General features: G+C 38.3%; 1 protein-coding gene across 2 annotated transcripts in view; it reads right to left on the bottom strand.

Moving 5' to 3' along the window:
* Positions 1-18,503, bottom strand: part of JAM2 (junctional adhesion molecule 2) — an 844,759-nt gene extending 826,256 nt beyond the window's left edge. Inside the window, exon 1 of one of the 2 annotated variants that reach the window (XM_044071361.1) lies at positions 18,205-18,503. In XM_044071361.1, coding sequence (XP_043927296.1) covers positions 18,205-18,253 — 49 coding nt within the window. In that variant the 5' untranslated portion in view covers positions 18,254-18,503. The remainder of the gene's footprint in view (positions 1-18,204) is intronic. The other variant, XM_044071360.1, reaches the window with a different exon arrangement.
* Between the last annotated feature and the right edge of the window lie 3,173 nt (positions 18,504-21,676).

Genomic DNA, 21,676 nt, shown 5'->3' with positions numbered 1-21,676 from the left:
CTTTAGTCCTGTCAAGGTAGTAGCAAGTTGCCTGTGTACATCCAAGACGTGAAGGATTCTTTCCCCTTGGTTCTGTGGCTTAGGGAAGAAGATAGGCAAGTGTATGGCTTGGTTCAGTTAGTGTCCATGACCACCTTGGGCATAAAAGAAGGATTTGTTCTGAGTGAAACTCTGTCTGGGTGGAAGATAAGAAAGGGTTCCACTGCCAAGAGGGCTTACAACTTAGATACCCTCCTAGCTGAAGTGATAGCCAGTAAAAGGGCAGTTTTCCAGGTCAAGAATTTTAAATTAGCTGAAGCCACTGGTTCAAAAGGAGTAAGGTCAATTTTTCAAGAACAAAGTTGATGTCCCAAGCAGGGGTGGGCTGCCTCCTGGAAGGTCTGACGTGTAGCACTCCCCTAATGAACTGCTTCATTAGGGGGTGGGAAAAGATAGGAGGACAAGTAGGGATGTGGGCTGAAATAGCAGAAGTGTGAATCTTAATGGATGAGAAAGACAGGCCTTTGTCCTCCAAGACAGCCAGGTACTCCAAAATGGCTGAAATGCTGGATGAGACCAGGTTTAGGTCTAATTGCTGATACTAAATAGAGAATCTTTTCCACTTGGCAGCATATGTTTTCCTAGTACTGGGTCTTCTAGACTCTGAGGCCTACTCAGGGACTGCTCAGGGTAGAATTTTGATGAATTATCCAGGCAGAGAGTTTGAGAGTCTGCAGGTTAGGGTGCACAAACTTTCCCTTTGCCAGAGTCAGCAGATCCACATTCCGGGAAACTGCCAAGGTTTTTCTTTCATCAAACTCAGTAGCAGGGGGTACTAGTGCTGCATGGGCCAGTCTGGAGCTATCAGGATAATCCTTTGGTCCTTCTTCCCTGATTATTAGGAGGACCCTTGGAAGGAGAGGCAGGGGTGGAAATGCATAAACAAACAGGTGGCTCCAAAGGAGGGAGATGCATCAGTTCTCCAGGCTGTGTAGAGTTTGCTCCTGGAACAGAATCTTTTTAACTCAGCATTTTCATTGGTGGCAAAGAGGTCTATTTGAGGGTATTCCCATTTCTACACTATGCTGAGAAATGTTTCCCAATGCAGCTACCACTTGTGGGAATCCATTAAGTGTCTGCTGAGGTGATCTGCTAGTGTGTTCTGAGCAGCAGAAAGGTACTGAGTTCATCATGTGCAGCCCCATAACATCAGCTGTCTCCCAGATCTGATTGCCAGATGGCAAACAGGGCAAGAGTGGGTGCCCCCTTGTTTGTTTACCCACCACATGGCTGTTGTGCTGCCTGTTTTGATAAACAGAACTCCTGGATTCCAGTGATTCTTGAAGGCTACCATGCTCTTCTCTACTGCCATCAATTCCTTCCAGTTTATGTGCTTATGTCTGAACTATTCCTCCCATTTGCCTTGGGATAGAAAGTGCTGGAAATGGAATCCCCAGGCTGTATCCAATGCATCCATGGTTAAGGTTTGATCATGAGGGATGAGCCTGAAGGAGAGACCCTGGTTCTGTGCACATGCTTGTGGCCACCAGCCGATTCCTCCCTGAGAAAGTGAATTAGGTGGATTTCTGTCACCAGGGACTCAGTGTTGGCATCACAGATTCTTGAGGTACCACTGAAGCTTCCTCATGTGTAGCCTGGCCATAGGGATCATTAGTATACAGGATGCCATGTAGCCCAGTGCTCTGAGGAATTTCCTTGCTGAGAGGCATTGCCTCTGCATAATGTCCTGGAATTATTGAGTTAAGAAGGAAGCCTTGTCTGATGGGAGGAATCCATGGCACCCAGGAAAACTATATTGGTGGAAAGGCTTGTGTTGGATTTGCTGAGGTTTATGGTGAACCATAGGGAAGAGAGTAGGGTCTGGGTGAAGGCCAGATCCTTCAGGAGCTTGGACTGACTCATGGCCCGAATAAGGCAGTCGTCCAGATACAGGTAAATTTGAATACCTCTTGTTCTGAAGAAGGTGATCACAGGGGCCAGACATTTGGAGAAGACCCTGGGAGCAGTAGACAAGCCAAAGGGAAGTGCAGAGAATTGAAAGTGATTGGTATCTGCTCTGAAGCAAAGAATATTTCTGTAGGATTCTTCTATGGGATGTGCAAACAGGAAATTTTTCAGGTCCATAGTAGCCATTAGAGCCTGAGGTGTGATCATGGGAAGAACCTTTTGAAGAGTAGGTATTTTGAATTTTGGGACTAGGAGGGACTGATTGAGGATGGACAGATTCAAGATACGGCACCAACAGCCTTCTTTCCTGGGGACCAGGAATAGCCTGGATTAAAACCCTTTGCCTATCTGGTGGTGTCATACTGGTTCCACAGAGTCCTGCGTGCACAGGTTGCAAATCTGAAAAATAGCCTCTGGCCTTTGGTTTTGTGGCACATCGGGCTAGCCTGAAAATCTTAAAGGTTCTTTGAAAGTGAGCTTGTAGCCATTTGAGATTACTTCCAGAACCCATTTGTCAGAGGTAATGAGGGCCCAGTTTTCCTTGAACAGGGAAAAAGTCGCCTTGCTAATCTTCCTCCTATCTTGCCTGGAGTTGGGGGAGGCGAGGGGCAGGGGGTTGAGTCATTGCTGATATTTGCTAGGGCCCTGTGGCCTAGAACTCCCCGCCTGGGTGTTCCTAAGGACCTCTGCAATTGCTCTTGTTACCGGTTAGGCCTTTCCCTTCATGCTTTCCTCTAGCTGGGTTTTGATTGGGAGAGAAAGGGCCAGTGTTTAGTAGGAAAATTCCTAATGAACCCAGATAGCTGGACTTGGAGGAAGTCTTTGACCATTTGCATGGATTTTGCTTTATCCTCCATCTTTTTTTTAATACAGCTTCAACCTTTGGTCCAAATAGGGGGTGCATCTAGCAGTTTAGATTTGACATGCCCGAGTAATGTCTGTTCCCTAAGAACAAACATGTCTTCTGATGACTGAACAGTTCAGGAAGATGCCTCTAAGACATCATATCCACAGTGCAAGAAGTGGCTAGCTACCTAGGAACTGGAATGGCAGACTTTCCTTAGAGGTGTTCTTCTCCTCCAGGGAGAAAATCTATTCCTTCATTTTTGACAAAATACTCTGCTGGTATTTTATCATATGGAATTTGACATTGAGGGGCCTCATGGCTAGGGTAGATGAAGTGTAAACCTTCTTCCCAAATCTGTCAGGGGGCCCTGCTTTCTTTGTCCCTAGGTAAAGAGTTTTTAGAAGTACTAGCCTTAATTCCTTTGAGGCCTGGGGTGACAACCTCTGGGTCAGCAGAGGGGTTCTTAAAAAGGAATTTATGTTAGCCCAGTACCCTGTAAAACTGGTTTCATTTAGGAGGGGCTGGGGGAAGAGAGTCTACATTGAGAGATGATTTCATAGACATCTTCTACCACTTCCAAAACTGGAGGGATAGACAAGGGATTGTGTTGAGGGAGATCAAGGAACTCTCTGAGCTTCTTTTTTGCTTGGGGGTACTCCTGTGCATGCTACTGGAAAACCTCTCTCATGGCATGCAATGTCCTCAGGAGGTAAAGCAGAAAGTAACACCTTCTGAATCAGAATCCTCAAAGGAGGTTAAGGGAGGTTTCATCTTCCAGGACAGATTCTTCCTGCTCAGTCATCTGAATCAGGGGGTTCTGAAAAGGTCTCAGGGGGTTGGGTCCCTCTTCCTTTTGTCTGGTGTGGTGAAAATTCTAGGGGAGGGCAGATTGGGTTGCCTGCCGCTGACCAAAGAAATAAGGTCCTTGGCCAACTTGACCAAAACATACTGATAACCTGTGGGGTGGGGGCCAGTAGGCTTAGGAACAGTACTTGAGGTCAAGCTCTTTTATAGATGTAGCTTTTGCCTTGGGCCTGTGCACGTCCACTACTCTGATGCCAGTCTCCTTGAAAGAAATACTCAATGTTGGTTGATGCCGTGAAGGGCTATCGTCAGTTGAGGATCGTTTATCAGAAGCCAAGTTCTGCTTAGTGTCTCCAGACCTGACTTGACGAACCAAACGCCAAGGCTTGAACTGAACTTAAGGGCCCGGACAACAGGTCAGACTCCAAAGGGTCGTACCACCACCTCACTTGCAGAAGGGGCCTGCGATAATGAGCCTTGGGACATTGTGGTTTGGGCCTAAACAAGCAACACACAAAGTGGCTGTGTGGGATTTGTTTACCAAAATGGAGACAGTTACTTGTAACTCATGTCAGATAAAGTTACGAGAGAGAGTTGTTCCCCAATGGGGTACTTAGCTTTAGAAAAATTTCTCAATCCAGTGTGGTCCAACTGATGCACTCATTGCTATGGGCTTTGATGGCAAGAAAGGCTGATGTCATGGCATCGGCTGGCTCCCTTTATACCCAACCGTCTTGACATCAGGGTAGGGCATCCACCAGCTCGGGGAGGAGGAGGGAGTTTTTTTTTTACTCTGGTAGTCAGGCCGACCAAGGACTACCAAAGCAGGAAACTTCATATGTCAAGACTGCAACAGTGAAGCACATAGAACACCAGTAAAGCAGGTCAGTCCAGGAGTAAACTGTATGGGTGCCCATCCCATCATTCAGGTTTAATATGGTGTCACTGTTTAATTTAGAAGGAAGTCTGTTCCAGAGATGGGGTCTGGTACTGGGTAATGATTTGCTTCTCCAGTGCACTTCATTTATGTGCTGATGGAGACTTACTTCCCTAGTTCTAGTACTTGTGAGACAATATGACTTGCAAAGATACAATGTAGTAAAGGAGGACAGGGTCCTTAATGGTGCAGAGCAAATTCCATAGAGAACCCTGCAGAAGCCTATAAGAAACTGATAAAGGGATAGCATTTCAAGCCTATTCTAGTGGCCAACAATCTTCTTACTAGGAAAATAACATTTGGGGCATTTCCATTTGCTTAATATGTCTGAAATGGCACATCCCAAGGGGGCATTGTACTCATTTAGTAGAATTAGAGCAATATACAGAAAATAACTTCTTTTGAACTGGATAATATACCTTTAGACAATAGTTGTGCAAAACAGAAAGACTGTTGCAACTTGATGATCATCGGAGAATTGAGTAAAATTTACCCCAATTCCAAGATTCCTGACTACATTATCATTTTGGAGTTGGGTACTGAATATACTATACACTGAGGAGAGAGAGACATTTACCAAGTGAGACAATGCAACACTTTTCTCCCTATTTAATTTTAGCCCTTTTCCCACACATCACTTGTTCATAAGGGTTAGTTGTAATCAGGCTGACAATAATGTCCAGTTTGCAAACCAAAAGGCCAGATTCCCAGTCCGGAGATCAGAAAAGCAGAGGTCAAAAAGGAAAAGTTCACGTATTGAGCTCTGGTATACACTAGTAGTTATCTTCATACTTTTCAGGAAGGTGCCTGTCAGCTTAACTATGTGAGTTCTATCTTTCAGTCAATTGGCTAACCATCACATCAAATATAAATCTAGTACTTTTAAAGGCACCTACCTTAATACTACCAGCATGGGATACAGGGTCAAATGCTTTAGCCAGAGCTGAATAAGATGTGTGAACAGAATGAATGCTCTCTGCAGCCTGCTTGACCTTCTTAAACAAGCTAACTGAACTGAGTAAGCAGGATCTCCCTTTGACAAAGCCAAAACGATGTGGGTCTAGCCTGATAAAGGTTTTGATATCACAGTTTATGAGGACAGACATGATGCATTCCATGGCTTTGTAAATCAGACAAGTCAGGTTAATGGGTTTAAAGTATCCTTATGTCTGGTGCAGGGCCACCCTTGTGTAAGGGCATTGCCAGTGCAGTTTGCCATTCTTCACAGATTAACCTGAGGGTAGCTACAGGATTTAACAATTTAAGAAAGGATTCCACAACTACATACTTGGTGCTATTTTTAGGCATCCTGGTAAATCAGGCCTCATGGAGGCAGTATTTCTGGTCTTATTGAGCACCTTCAGTACCACTTTCTTCAAGGCATTAGGAGTTGCAAGAAATTCAGGAAATTTGTGAAATTAAAATAGCTGTTTCAGTGACAGAGTTACACTTTTGTCTGCTAGTACACTTGCTATATCTACTGGTTCTGAGAGATTGGTGTTATTTTAGTAAACTCAGAACACTGCTGGATTACACTTATTTTCCTGATGTAATTAAAGTACAACTTACAATTATCCTTGGCTTCACGTCAGAAACTAATTGAAATTCATGACTTGCCTTACCAGTCCTGACAGTATCTTTTACTTCCTTGTTGATATTCGTGATGCAATCTTTAATAAAAGTAAATTTAGATCTGGTGTATGATTTAAGAAGTTCTCTTATTATAGAGTTTAAGTTAGTGGTTTGTTCTTAAAAAAAAAGTTTGCGTCTCGAAATATCAAGATTGGTGATGTTACAAGTGCATATGGATACCTCATCAGAGTTTTAGGAAATCTATCAATTTGAAATAAAGAGTTATTCACGGGTCTATATTAGATCACTGAACACTTAAAAAATCGACCCTATGTAAGTGAAAGCTTACAATGTTGAAGTGTCAGAACAGTGATTTTTTTCCAAGGGAAAAAAAAAAAAAAAAAAAATTCGCTGGTCCAACAAAAATAAATAATAAACAATTTCAAACATTACATTAAGTGGGGGACTTTGCCCCCCAACACCCCCCTACTTAAATATACCAACTCAGAGACCGCACTACAGTGCCAAAAAAGGCAAAGTACCAAAGTGGCCAAGCAAATTCTTTCCCAGGGAAAGAATTTGCTTAACAGCCGCTTCGATATTTTGCATTTTCAGCCTTTTAAGTTCGACCAAGATGCATTAGAAAGAATGCATCTTTGGTCTTTTAATATAAACCCATTATTCACTGCAGGAGTTTCAGAGATTTAGAAAGTTAAACTGCTGGTCATCTCATCCCATCCTGACACATAATGGACTGCCGTAGAATAACACCAACTACCAAGCCAATTGTTTAAGCCAATCCTCGTTTCTTTGTATATAGGTATCAATCTGAGCAAAGGAAGGATTTCATCGAGGACCAGTGCCCTGCTTGCATTGGACATGATTAGTGAGGGTCATGTCTAACTGGTCCTTGGGGTTGTGCACCTCAAGTTACTCACACGCACATAAACTAAAACAAGCTAGTAATCATCTAGTGAGAGGGACTTGGGAGTCCTTCTGATGTCGTGGATCCTGCCAACAAAGAAAAAACTGTAACCCTGTCTTTGTCCAGTCTTGTTAGTATGGAGCCTGTGTGCCTGAAAAAGTCAATTACTAAGGCATTACGCTTTTTACTCATGGAATCTAAAGTACTTGTTTGTGGTAGGCTTTTTACTCATAGAATCTGAAGTACTTGTTTGTGGTCTATCTTATCTCCTTGTGAACCTTGTAATGCGAGAGCATGGTGCTACTAAGGTGGTGAACATCTGCTGAGACCTGGTCCTCTTAATCCTAGGAGATGTCTGCAGAGACTTTTACAGCCTCAGCAGTGGGTTTAGTGTAAAGGTGATGTCATGAGAGGTGGGTGATGCTCTATGATGCTCACAGGCCTTATTATTAGGCTATAGTGAAGGCTTCAGACTACGTATATTACTTGCACCTCTCAGAATGAGATCCAGGGCCAGCCTTAGCTGAAATGGCGCCCTAGGCGAAGTAGTGCTCTGGCGCCCCTTACACACTACCCACAACTCACGAAACAACCCTATTTGAGCCACACCCACAGGTAGGTCACTCTCCAAGAAAGCCACTTCAGTAATTTCCTTAAATTATTTAAATGCATAAGAAGAAACATATACCTTGCAATGTAGTTAAACTGCAACTACCTTGAAATGAAATAAAAACGAGACACTGGCACTTTCCCACCCAAAAAGTGCTGTGAAAATTATTCTGGATTTATTACAGAAGACAGAGTTCTTCTGAAAATATAGCTAGGGAGTAGGATAAAATTAAAGTGGAGTTTAAAAATAGGGTGGAATAAAAGAAAGGGAGATATGGTTAAGTAGTAACAAGAATTACTTAGAGGGACTGAGAAAAGTTTAAGTATTGCAAAATACTGGGAATCTCACAGAACAAGAAGAGCAGCAATTGCAGAATGTTAAGGAGAAAATATAGGATTAATTCAATAGCATGCATGTGTTTAAAAAAAAAAGATTGCTGTTAAGCAGCTGTTTCTTGATAATAATGCTACAGCATAAAAACTTTTTAGTGCAACGACTCAAGCAACAGAAAACACAAAGCGTTGTCAACAAGCATAGGGAGCCTATAACGAGTAAGTTGAGATGCTGTAGAGATACTAGAAATATTTTGGAAATTTTATGAAAATCTGTATAAAGCAGAAAAATAAGCAGATCATATATGCCATGGTAGATGAGGCTCGATTACTAATAGTTAGGATTGGAGGAGATGAGATAGAGAGAGTGATGTATAACCAAAATAGGAAATCCCCAGGAATAGATGGTATTTCTGTGGAAGTTTGGAAGCTAGGAGGGGAAAAAAATCTGTAAGGTTTTGTTTAACAGTATTTTAAGAGGAGGAGAAACACTGAATTCCTGACAGAAAGTGGTGGTGGCTGTAATGCCTGAAGGGGGTAAAGACCCATCAGATCCAGCCTCATACTGGCAAACTTCAATCCTAAACCAAGATTATAAAGTATTTGGGTCTATAATGGCTAAAAGAATGGCAAAGGTAATGCCAAAATTGATGGGCATGGATCAATGTAATTTTATGGAGGGGAAGCAAACATTTGACAATATTAACAGAACACTGAGGACCCAGAGGGAAGCTGAATGTAAGAAAATAGCACTGTTATTGTTGGGTCTTGATGCAGAGAATGCATATGACAGAGTAAGCTGAGAGTTTATGTGCACAGCCATGGAAGCATTTGCATTCCCTGATAAAATTCTAAGGTTAAAGATCAAAAGTGGGTAGGTTTCTCTCTTATAATTTCTGCTTGAGCAGAGATACTTTGCAGGGGTGTCCTCTTTCCCCTTTGTTATTTTAACTATATTTAGAACCACCGGCAAAGAAAATAAGAGACTCACAAATTCAAGGATATAATTGGTATGGTAGTCAGGAAAAGCTGGCTGTATTTGCAGACAATATTATTTTATACCTAATAAAACCACAAAAGGAAATTACAGAGTTGTGGAACATTTTAAGGCATTTTCAGATTTTTTTCAGAATACAAAATTAATGAAGCTAAAACCCACAAATTAGTTTAGCAATACCCATATTTATAGGGACAATAAAATTAAGTACTTAGGAGTGTGGATTAAAAAGGATTCTGGTGTGGGGAAGAGACTAAACAAAAGATAATACAAAAGTGAGAAATTGGAAGCTCTGTCATATGGACAGCAAGACACAAGCAGATAAAACGTTTTCTGTCCCTTTAGTTTTATACACAGATCATGCATATTTTTATCAATCAGAGGAGAAATTGTGGATAGCATAGCAATTAAGAGCTGAAGGACTTTTTATGGGAGGGAAAGACGGCAAGTGTCAAGTGGGATAAGCTAATTCTTCAAACTGAACAAGACGGTTTGGGAGTAACCGATTTGAAGTGGGTATTTCACAGCTACACAGTTAAGGCTCCTACACATAGCACAAGTGGAAAGGGATGATGCTGAAATGAGGAGGAATCTCAGGAAACACGGAGAGACTGAAATGTTGATGCAGCTCCTTAAGGAGAAAAACAATAACCATGCAAAATATTATATATAAAGGGGATGGAGAAAGATTCTGCCAATAGGAATGGGGATACAGACAATAGGCAAGAGGAGACTGGAATTTATTAGAGAAAACTGGTAAAAGAACCAGGGTATTGGGAGCAAATAATTAGAGAGGGAAAGATGACAGGGAAGAAGCCAAGAATTTACTTGGACTGCAGGTTAGAGATTGCCTTACCTATCAAGGATTGCTATCAGAGTACAGGCAAAGAGAAAGAAATAAGGGGTCCTAAATGAAATACCAGCACTGGTAGAGTTTTCAGTAGAATCTAGAACAGAAGTTGCCATTAAAAAAGGAATAATTAGTAGAGCATATAAAATAATGCTCGATAACTATAAGAATCAGAGGAGGTTAGAAAGGATTGGGAAGAGAGACTAGATAAGCAATTCACAAAGAAACAATGGGAAGATATACGTATGTCTTCCAAATATGCAATAAAATGGTAGACGGTAAATGTTGAAGGTGTAACAGGGATGAAAGAGGTAATCGGGGATATATTTTCTGGGAGTGCAGTGAGTTGGTAGACTTTACGGAGTCCCTGCTTGATGCACTGTCAGAGATGCAGGACGGGCAGATTGGTGTGACAAGGGAGATTATTTTTCTGAGCTAAGATACAGAATCGGAACAGCCTAGACATGGTAAGGTCTTGCTGTGTCTGATTATATTGGCTGACTAAAAAGCAAATATTAGAAAATGAAAATCAAAATGTAAACCGACTATACTAGAAGTAGTGACTATAGTAACAGAGATAAAAACAAGTGGAATTTAGATCATTAGAAAAGGGGAGGAGCAAACTACTTAGGAAAATATGGGAATTGTGGGAACAATATAAACAGGGGAGGAATGAGGTTTAAAAGAAGGCAGGACTTAAATGAGCTACGTAATGTTTGACCGAATAAGACTGGGTAGATAAGTGATGTATAATGTTTGCAACCGGGAGTGTGTCAGTATTGTTTGTAATGTAAAATACTTGCAACTTGGATTGTGTCAGTACGGTTTGTTTTCATTTATATTAATGTATGACTGCCTATGTTGTAAGTGATGGTTTAATAAAGATATTTCTTGGTTAAAAAGGCAGGAATTGAATAATTTATGTAATGTTGTTTAGGTTATGTGATATATAGCAATATATGTGTAGTATAATGTTTGTAAATGTGAACTTGTTAATACAACTTGATTATTTATACAAAATGTAAATTTGTCTGTGTCACAAGTGATAATTCAATAAAGGTGTTTAAAAAAACAAAAGGATTGATAAAGTATAAGCAAAAAGAGAAATAAATAGAGGGATCCTAAATAAAAGACCAGCACTGGCAGAGTTTTTAGTACAATCTAGAATAGAAGATGGTGTTAAAAAAGAATAATTAGTTGAGCATACAAAATACTGCATGATATTAAGAATCAGAGGAGGTTAGAAAAGGATTGAGAAGACAGACTGGATAAGTAATTCATAAACAAAAACAATAGAGGGATATATGTATGTCTCCCAAACACACAACACAGTCTAGAATACTTAGGATCTTTGCTTGCAAGTGCATACATAGATATTTTTTATACCCCAAGTAGACTCCAAAGATTTTTTCCTCAGGCAGACAGGCAATGTTGGAGGTGTGATGAGGAAGAAACAGGTAACTGGGAACATATTTTCTGGGAGTGTAAGGAGTTGTCAGACTTTATTCCTTGCAGACTGCTCCGTCAGAGATACTGAGTGAGCAAACAGGTGTAACCAAGGAACTGGATTTATTTTTTGAGCTATGATACAGAATTGTAATTGCCTAGACATAGTAAGGCCTTGATGAGTCTAATTATGGTGGCTGTCAAAAAAGCAGTTACTAGAAAATGGAAATCAGAGTCTAAACCAACTTTAATAGCTGTAGTGAATATAGTAACAGAGATAAAACAACTGGAATTAGGATGTTTAGAAAAAGGTAGGAGCAAATTACATGGGGAAAAATGGGAACTGTGGGAACAATACATGCAGAGGAGGAAGAATGCAGGATTGGAATGGCTTAATGTTTGACAATGACTGGATAGATTCTAAGTGATGGATAATGTTTCCAATTAGAATTATGTAAATATGGTGTGTTTTCATTTATACAAATGAGATTGCCTATGCCATACTTGATAATTTAATAAAGATGTATCTGTTAAAAAATACTATTCACAGCATCTCTGATCTTTAAATTGATCAAACTAGACCCTTTACCCTTCTTTGGCAGCAGACTGACCAAAGAATCCTCAACCTATAGCCTAAGGCCAGTCACCCCTTGTATCCCAAGTTAATAACACCATAGAATATGCTACTTTGCACAGATCAACCCAACTCAGTACTAGCTCCAATTATCTGAAAATCCCTACAACCAAAATAAAATCCATCATATTCCAACACAATTTCTAAAATCAGCTTAAACAATACCCATTTAACATGATCTTGTCCAGTTTCTTATTATAGTACTCTAACATCCGATACCTTTCTTTACTATAGCCCTCTCTTCTTCTCTTTCATCCATATCTACTAACATTATTTCCAATTTGACAAACACATTTCTTTCTAATTGGATATAAATAAAAAAGGCGACTACTAAAGTAGCAACACTTGCACCAGCCACCACAACTTTAATTGTAAGCACTTTCGAAGGGGACAATACCCCAACTTCCTCAGACAACTTTACATAGTAAAAACCTCCTATGTATACCATGATTAAATTAATTATATAATTACATAATTACTAACACACTTATTCAATTAACTTTATATTGAGTCACCACTACTTAGTTAAAAAATTCTCATAACAATTTAAATTTTCTACAAATCACATATAAAACTTGTACATAGATTAAAATATACTTGTGAACATATATTATGTACAACACATCCTATCATCTAATATGCACACATGTAGAATATTTAATATAAAAAACCAAAACGCGTATTTACTGTAAAATATAAAATATAATATGTCGACTTTGATGCAAGGAAATTTTAAACCAACACTAGTACCTATTAAGTATCTTAATGATACCTATAGCCTTACCTAAACATATATGCTTATAGGGCTATATCAAACAAACTAAATATAAACATCAACATCAGTAAATCAAGCCCTACGCGTGCATAAACACTTCATATATTTTAGAACCACACCAATAAGTTCTAACTAATGTTTTTTAAAAAATTTTATGTCCCTATCACTCAACCATTTCATCTTATTTGAAAACATACAATTCACATACAAAGACAGACTCCTGTTTTTAATAAAACCAAATAACAAACTTTGAAAACATGCTTAATTTGGGAGCACTAACTTCCTTATACATTACAAAGTTCTTATCTATGCAATGCCGTAAGTTTTACAATACATTTAATGGAGGCATACTTGTTTAGCCCTGGCGGAATATGGGCCGACGTTCTTATTTGCCATAAAACTTCTTATTCTTCTAAATAAAGCTGCCATGGACCACCCCTCAAATCATTTTTAACTTGTTGCAACACTACAAAGGTAAACTTATGGGCTGGATACTCAAGGATGTGTTTGGCTAATGCATTAGTGTTATCCCCTTTACACATAGTATATTGATGCTCATAAATTCTTTGTCTTAACTTTCTTTCAGTTTTTCCAATGTAATACGAGGGGCACTCTTCATACATAGCAGCACAGACCACTCCTTTAGATTCACAATTATACCTATCTTTTATGTAATAGTCCTTACATCAAAGGATAAAGTAAAGATTAATGGTAACAAATTTACATTGTGGACATATGCCGCATTTTCTTATGCCAACGGCATTCGCATGTTTCTTACTCATCTCCAAAAGATTCTTCAAGTTTAAATATCTTCTATACGTGAAGCTTGGTTGTAAACCTATAGCTTTACTTAATGTATGATCTTCTAGGATTATAGCCCAAAAACAACGACCAGAGCAACAACTGGAACCAAGGTCAAAGGAGAAACCGGAGAAACCAGCGGAGGAGATGACAGAAGTCAATAGAAGGACCACAAATCCTTCTTAGTCTTCAAGGGGACTTTAAAGTATATAATTATACAGTTCTGTCAACTGAACAATCCGTGATTGAGTTTTTTTTGCTAAAGGTTTGTCCTTTGTACCTGACAGAAGGGCTGACCTTGTTAAAACCATCATAGATCTTAAGCTTTTTGTACGCAAGTTGAATTTAGCTTTTACCATGGGCACTAATTCTACACTTTTGAATATGCTGAGGGTTTCTAGTGTTTTTAACCCCCCTTTGTATGGAGTTAAGTGTTTTTGAGAAAATGTGTGAGACTGATTTGCGATCAAGTTTAGATTCCATTTCTGATACACAAGTTTCTAATTTAAATATTACTACAAACCAAATGGAATTCATTCATATTATCAATCAGTGTAAAGTTAGAGTGATGAAACCAGATAAGGGGGGGTTGGTATTTATGGATCAATATGAATATGAGAGAAGAATGTTTAACTATCTATCTTCTGAAGCATATACCCAAGCTAGTTTAAATGAGGTTAATTTCATGTACAAAAAGATCAGAAGAGTTTTAGATTACTTATTTCTAGAGGGAAACATTAATATTGACATATATCAATACTTTTCAATGCCAGCCCCAAGGATTCGAATTATTTTCGGCTCACCCAAGTTACATAACAAACTAGGCCAGTTGTAGATGGAAGGGGTCCATCACTTATGCCTGTGCAAAGTATGTAGACAACATTTTAAAACCATTGATTCAAGATGGGCCACAGATTTGTAGGGACTCTTGGAGTTTTTTGGAGAATATTAATCAGCTTGAATATTGTGACCATTATATATTTTTAGTTGTTGATATCAAAGATTTATACACGGTTTTCCCTCAACAGTTAGGGCTAGAATGGACTAGGAATTTTATGTTATACAAAAGGTCAGATAATGCAAGTATTTATTTAGTTGAAACATTATTGGATATTATTTTATCAAATAACTACTTAGTGTTTAATGAGCAATTTTTTCTCCAAAATACTGGTATTGCTATGGGGTCCCCATGTGGAGGCAGTTTTGCCAATAGTGTTATGGCGTATTGGGAATGGATCTTTTTGTTTAATAATAGTATGTTTCAGGATCACGTAGTATGGTATACCAGATACCAAGATGATATGTGTCTTATTTGGAAAGGGCACATAGATCTGATAGAGGGTTTTATCCTTAGTATCACTGCTATGACAGAGTTTCTTGAATTTACATACACTATTGGGGTGGATGAAATCAACTATCTTGACGTTAGGGACGGTAAGAAAGAATTAATCATAAGTTAATACATTAAGTAAAGCTATAGGTTTACAATCAAGCTTCACCTACAGAAGAGGTTTAAACTTGAGGAATCTTTTGGAGATGAATAAGAAACATGCTGATGCCGTTGGCATGAGAAAATGCAGCATGTGTCCACAATGTAAATTTGTTACATCAAAGGATAAAGTAAAGATTAATGGTAAGGAATATTACATAAAAGATAGGTATAATTGTGAATCTAAAGGAGTGGTCTATGCTGCTATGTATGAAGAGTGCCCCTCGTATTACATTGGAAAAACTGAAAGAAAGTTAAGACAAAGAATTTATGAGCATCAATATGCTATGAGTAAAGGGGATAACACTAATGCATTAGCCAAACACATCCTTGAGTATCCAGCCCATAAGTTTACCTTTATAGTGTTGCAACAAGTTAAAAATGATTTGAGGGGTGGTCCATGGCAGCTTTATTTAGAAGAACAAGAAGTTTTATAGCAAATAAGAACGTTAGCCCATATTCCGCCAGGGCTAAATGAGTATGCCTCCATTAAATGTATTTTAAAACTTAAGGCATTGCGTAGATAAGAACTATACAAGGACGTTAGTGCTCCCAAATTAAGTAAGTTTTCAAAGTTTGTTATTTGGTTTTATTAAAAACAGGAGTCTGTATAGGTTTGTCTTGTGAATCATACATTTTCAAATAAGGTGAAATGGTTGAGTGAGAGGGACGTAACATTTTGTAAAAAAATTAGTTAGAACTTATTGGTGCGGTTCTAAAATATACGAAGCGTTTATGCATGCGTAGGACTTGATTTACTGATGTTGATGTTTATATTTAGTTTGTTTGATATAGCCCTATAAGCATATATATATGTTTATGACAACTCCAGTTGGAATAATCTGTTCGATAAGAAAGAAATGAGAAAAAACTATAAAACTGTTACTAAAACAAAAAAGGCGACTGGCAGTCTGTGAAACACTTTATTCCTTCAGCGCTTTTCGTACGCACTGTGTACGAACTTCGTCGATAAGAAAGAATGCAGACCATCCTTCAAAAGAATGTTCAAACAAAGGAAGCCATGCATCCTTACTTACTGCTAAATATAACAGAAAACCATTGTATAAAAATATATTTTAGCCAATGCAATTTTGTTAGGTTTTGAGGATGCATGTGTGGGGAACTACAGAGGTTTTCAGAGCAGTCAGTCATTCTTCTTAGCTCATTCTGTCTACAGTTGATGCAGTGGGTTAAAGCTGTGAAGTGTAGTTCCCGTGGTACAGAGTTTAATTACCTCAGACCTCATTTCCTACTGTATGACCATAACCAAATCACCTAACCAGACATTGCTCCTGGGTCATCCCTGAAAATCAGTGGGGTGTTCAGTGGGCCTCCTCTATTAACAAATGGTTATCATTATTATAACTGACTTGCTATTACTGTACTGCGCTTCCATTTTAGCTATTACTACAACAATGAAGGTTACATCACTATCTTGCTTTCAGCATGTACAAAGTTTAATATGGTTTATGATTTTGCCAACTACTTTGGATACATCCAGTGTATTTTTTGTATTATTGTTGAGTTTATGTGAAGATTAAATGACCATCTGACCAAACTACTGAACCAGAACGTAATGTATTTATACCATGCCTGTAATATCTCCACTGCATGACAATTAATGTAAACTGTTGACTATCAAACATTCCTCAGTCTGCCTGAGGAAAAGGGAGAACTAAACCATAAAAGTAAACAACTCTGGTTTCACTTTCACCGCTATTCATACCTACTACGCTAAACAGCATTTCTGTCACAGTACATACTCTTATCTTTCTAACAGCTTGTGTACTCATCGCATAAGGTTTCTTTAAAACACTGCTTGCCAGTTAACACATACCCCAGTTTTTAAGTGTGAATACATTTGATTTGTACCATTTAAAACCCAACAAAGAGCTGTCACCATTATCTGTATAAACTGCAAAAATATATACTACTGTCAAGAAACACTACTAAATATGTCACCTTAAGTAACCCAGCATCACAAATACTTCATACTTGCAATGATAAACTGTAAGACAACTCTTGCATCTATTTCTGAACAAGAGCAGCTGAATTCCTGCACTGCTTTCTACAGAATTTGTTCAACGTGGCACCTGCAAGATTATGCATGACTTGGTACACTTACTCTCCTGTGCAATGTTTTTCAGTAGCTCTTATTCCTACTTATCTGTACCTCTTAGCTTCCATTTACAACAATGCCTACAGAGCAATGAAGCCAAATACATGAACTTGTAGTAAAGCCATAGATCTTTTTAGGCACCCCGTATCAGGGGAAATTTCCTCCTCAAGTGCTGCCTTGTTTCATTCACGGCCCTTAAGTTGGAAAAATAAGTAAGAAAAGAAAGGTACTACTACTTTATTTATTTATTTCAGTTTGATTACCGGGGAGGTCCACTGGGCATTGGAGCCCGTTTTCAGTGGAGGCCCGGGGAGAAAAGCTCCATATCAATGTACATGCAAAGTTTTAGGAACTGTGAAATACAAAAAATAATTTCAATGAACATACAAAGTCATAGGCACTCAAAATTACAAATAATAAGGCAGTTACATAGGGAATATAAATGAGCATGCAAAGTCATAGGCACTCTGAAATTACAAAAATAATTACAAAGAACATTCATAGTCATAGCCAGTCTGAATTACAAATATCAGGTAGTTTCAAAAAAAATTTTTTTTAGGGAGAAAGGCAACCCATGATGACAGTTTTTTTTCAAACACCACCCACAGCTACACATAATAACTTTGTATACAATGGCTCCACTGCTAAGCCCTGTGCACAGGGAAATATACTATGTAGTTCACTAGGTGTAATACATTTAGAAGAGAATAGGAAGAAGAATAGGAGGGGGTTAGTCAGGGGCAAATGGAAGGAGAATAGAAGGAGGTTAGTCAGGGGCAAAAGGAAGGAGAACTTCAACGCAATAAACATTCAAAAACAATAATCAGGGAAATTTCAGTGCAAGGTGCTATAGGATTGCGCTCAGGCAGTGTCCCACCACCACTCTGTTGCGTTTCTCATTAGTCCACCATCCTATATTAGTTTTCTGAACTCGTTCACATTCCAGCAAGCGCTAAACAAAATACAAAGTTATGTTTATATATCAGAAGAGGGCACTGAAATGATATTAATGTATCACAGGGAAAATGCATTGTTTCGCTGCCTTATGACTCATTTAGATTGACTAATAATACTAGAAACCTTTCAAAACAGACGAAAATCTGAAAACTTGATACTTACAGTAACACCCCAAAAGAAAACCAAGAAACGCCACTTGACCAGTCGCCATTTTTGCAATTCTCTGCGAGGGGCTCTACAGACCTGATGTCTTTATTCGCTTGCTGGTTCAGTATTTTATCATGCGTTTTTTACACACTCCCAAATCATTTAGTTTGCTCCTCTCACTCAACTATGTTTTCTCAAGTTCCCATACAGCAGCACAACACCAAAGTATCCCCCTGGGCCCTAATGCCTGGGGTACCTGTTCTCTGTGCAGACCATTGTGCAGTACCGGTAATGCAAAACAAAAACTTTTACAAAGGCAGACGTGTACAGCACAAGCACTATTCTGCAGAAGAAACAACAACAAATGTAATTTAGCATCCAAGTAAATCTCAATAGAGTCGGGAAAATCCAATAATCACAAACAAGCAGGGACACTTTTTTAAAGTAATAGTACTATTTACTCGAGTCATTGACATAATAAAATGATGTGAGTTAATGTAAGTTTTCTGAAATAAGCTACTTAACATGTCATCAGTTTTATTACAATTACAATACCATCTGTTTGTTTTGACAGGACAGTCTTCATCTTCACAGTTGTTTGCTGACTTCCTGCGCGGGAGAACATTAAATATAATAAAGATGCTCGAATATATTTTAGGAGAAAAAAATTAAAAGAAATGTATAATACTATGAAAACATTTAGACTTCTTACACAGTGACCTTTTTTAGTGATGAAGTAAAGTAAGTTCGTTTTTGGCGTATAGGGCTGTCTTGTTTACCACGCCACCTCTCGCCCATGATAATAAAGCAGAACACAAAACACCTGAAGTTTCATTTATAACAGTTTTTTTTCATTAGGAAGCCACAATTTGCTTTGCATTTTAAGTATGAGCTATACGCTTTCAACTAATTATTTTAAGAATCGTTGTGATGCAGCAGAATCGGTAACAAAATGTCCTGCACAGCCTGTGATGCTTTCAGTGCGATTCTTGCATTTGCTTCCTTCTTTAATTTTTGCCGCACCCGTGATAAATCGTGTTCTACACTTTCTAGGCAGCTGTATTTCGCTCGGGTTCACATTCTTCGTGAAAAATGAATGAATAGTTAGATGTGTTTAAATGGGCATAAAACTACACACAGGGTCACAGAGTTCTCAGACTTCAAACTCCAAAATGAGGATCATAGCTCTCAACCCTCTATCTCCAAAATGAGGAACACTAGCCCTCATAACGTGGAACAAATGGGCAAAATGTGGAACACATACTAATGGCTTACTAACAACTTCAACTAGAAAGGTCATATGATGGTTAAATATGCAGGTTTTACTTATAAAGATCTTTTAATTAATTAATATGAATCATTTAGATTTACCATGAATTTCACTTAGAAAAATTCCTAACACTGAATGTGTGACGGTCCTTCAATGTAGAACTGCGAGGAACACAAACTTTTAAAGACCCTAAATGAGTTACGTTCATCGTAATGAGGTACACTTGAGAGGTATGAGAGGAACACTGCCCCTCATAACGTGGAACAAATTGATAAAATGTGGAACGCTTACAAACTGCGTATTAATTATCAACTTCAACTAGTAAACTCACAGGATAGTTAAAAGTTGTTGATTTATACAGTTATTTTTTATGAATAAATGTGATTCAGTATGATTCACAATTTATTTCAAAGTAACTAAGATGTGCAACAACCCCTTTCAGTGTAGGAATGCAAGGAGGATAGACATTTTACAATTCAAAACAAGGAGCATTGCTCGTAATGAGGTACACCTGAGAGGTATCTGTAACCACTGCATTTGAATGTCGATATATTTACCTTCCTTCCTCCAGTCTGCTATGTTTCACCGCGGAAAGGAAAAGCCACCCCCCCAAAAAAAACTGAAGAAGAGGACGGAATCTTACTCTAGGCTGCTTCTGTACAGTAACTTGGCTGGCTCCTCTCTCGTAATCATGTCTTTTATCTACTGCGTTTTACTTATGAAAAGAGAATCAACCTCCCAATCAAAATAAATAAAAATACAGCTTTCGATTACTAAAGACAGCTAGGATTGCCACCTTTTCAAATGTCCAAAGTGGGAAATGTTTGGTACAAACGTCAGATTTTGCATGGCAAAACATACCTACGGCCAGTACAAAGGACAGAAGTTCACTTTTTTGGCTAAATAAAAGCTTATTCTTCTAGGATTTTAGTTGCTTATTCTGTTTCTTATAACATGTAGGTGTTTCAGATACGGAATAACTGTTTTATGCAACTATTACATAAATATAGGAAACATGTTTGTCCTAAAATCTCAGGACATTTTCCATTTTTTCTATTTCTTTTCAGGACACAAGTGCTCAAAGGGGGACTGTCCTTCGCAAAGTGGGACAGGTGGTAACCCTAAAGACAGCTGCGTCTGTGTTGTGCTCTAACATTGATCCCGTATTTAGTATGTATCGTTTTATTGTGGAAGGTTTCGGGATTCAAATAAATTATTTTTTTACAGACTACATTCTACTGATAAAGGGGAAAAGTTCACTTTCCACAGGTTAGTAAATGAGCAATTTTGCTTCTGACTGAGTCCAGGTTTTAGGACTTGCTCCTGACTGAGTCCAGGTTTTAGGACTTGCTCCTGACTATAGCTGATTTAAATGAGCGGAGAATACTTATAATAATCCGTGCAATTATGGAGCGATGTAATATATTATGCATATATGTGTGTGTGCGTGTGTGTGTGTGTGTGTATATGTGTATATATATATATATATATATATATATATATATATATATATATTTACATGTATAGAGAGAGACAGCTCATTTCTAGTATTGATTTATGCTGACTTTACCTTTGATCTGAAGTTTGTAGGACTGTCCAGTTTAGGATAACACTGCCCATGGACTGCACTGACATAATGTCACCATACCTCTCAACTGTCCAGATTTTTCCAAAATGTCCAGATCTTTGAGAACTGAAGTCGCTAAATAATGATATACTTCATATTCTTCACAAAATACATGCTAATATAAAATCTATTACTCTAAACAACTTAAGTTTTTAAGAGCAATATTTAAAAATTGTCCATGATTTGTGGACTTTTATCCCCCCACCGCAATTATTTTTGTCTTTGTCCAGATTTCTCACACTTAGAGTTTATTTTATTTATATCTGTTTACCAAGGTCATTGATTAATGCTTTCAGCTGTCTCTGATTTTGTAGAAGGTCCCAGATTTTGACTCAGCATGTTTGCCCTGTCTATAATTCTTTTGATTTTCTGGCAGCACCCTGAGGATTACAGTCAATAATGCCAGAAATTACTGTTTCATACTTTTTATTCTTCAAAAAATGCACGCTGATGCAAAACAGGTTGTTCTATTAAATTATCAAGTAAATTACTATTTAAAATTTGCTCCTGATTTTGAGCCTTTGACTCCCTATTATTTTTGCTTTGTCCAGAATTCTTGAGTAAAGAAGCTGAAATGTATAAGGTATGCC

Source organism: Protopterus annectens, chromosome 5.part0, assembly GCF_019279795.1.
Source record: "Protopterus annectens isolate FY-2018-M chromosome 5.part0, PAN1.0, whole genome shotgun sequence".
NCBI lineage: Eukaryota > Metazoa > Chordata > Ceratodontiformes > Protopteridae > Protopterus > Protopterus annectens.
This window is presented reverse-complemented; position numbering and strand designations above follow the sequence as displayed.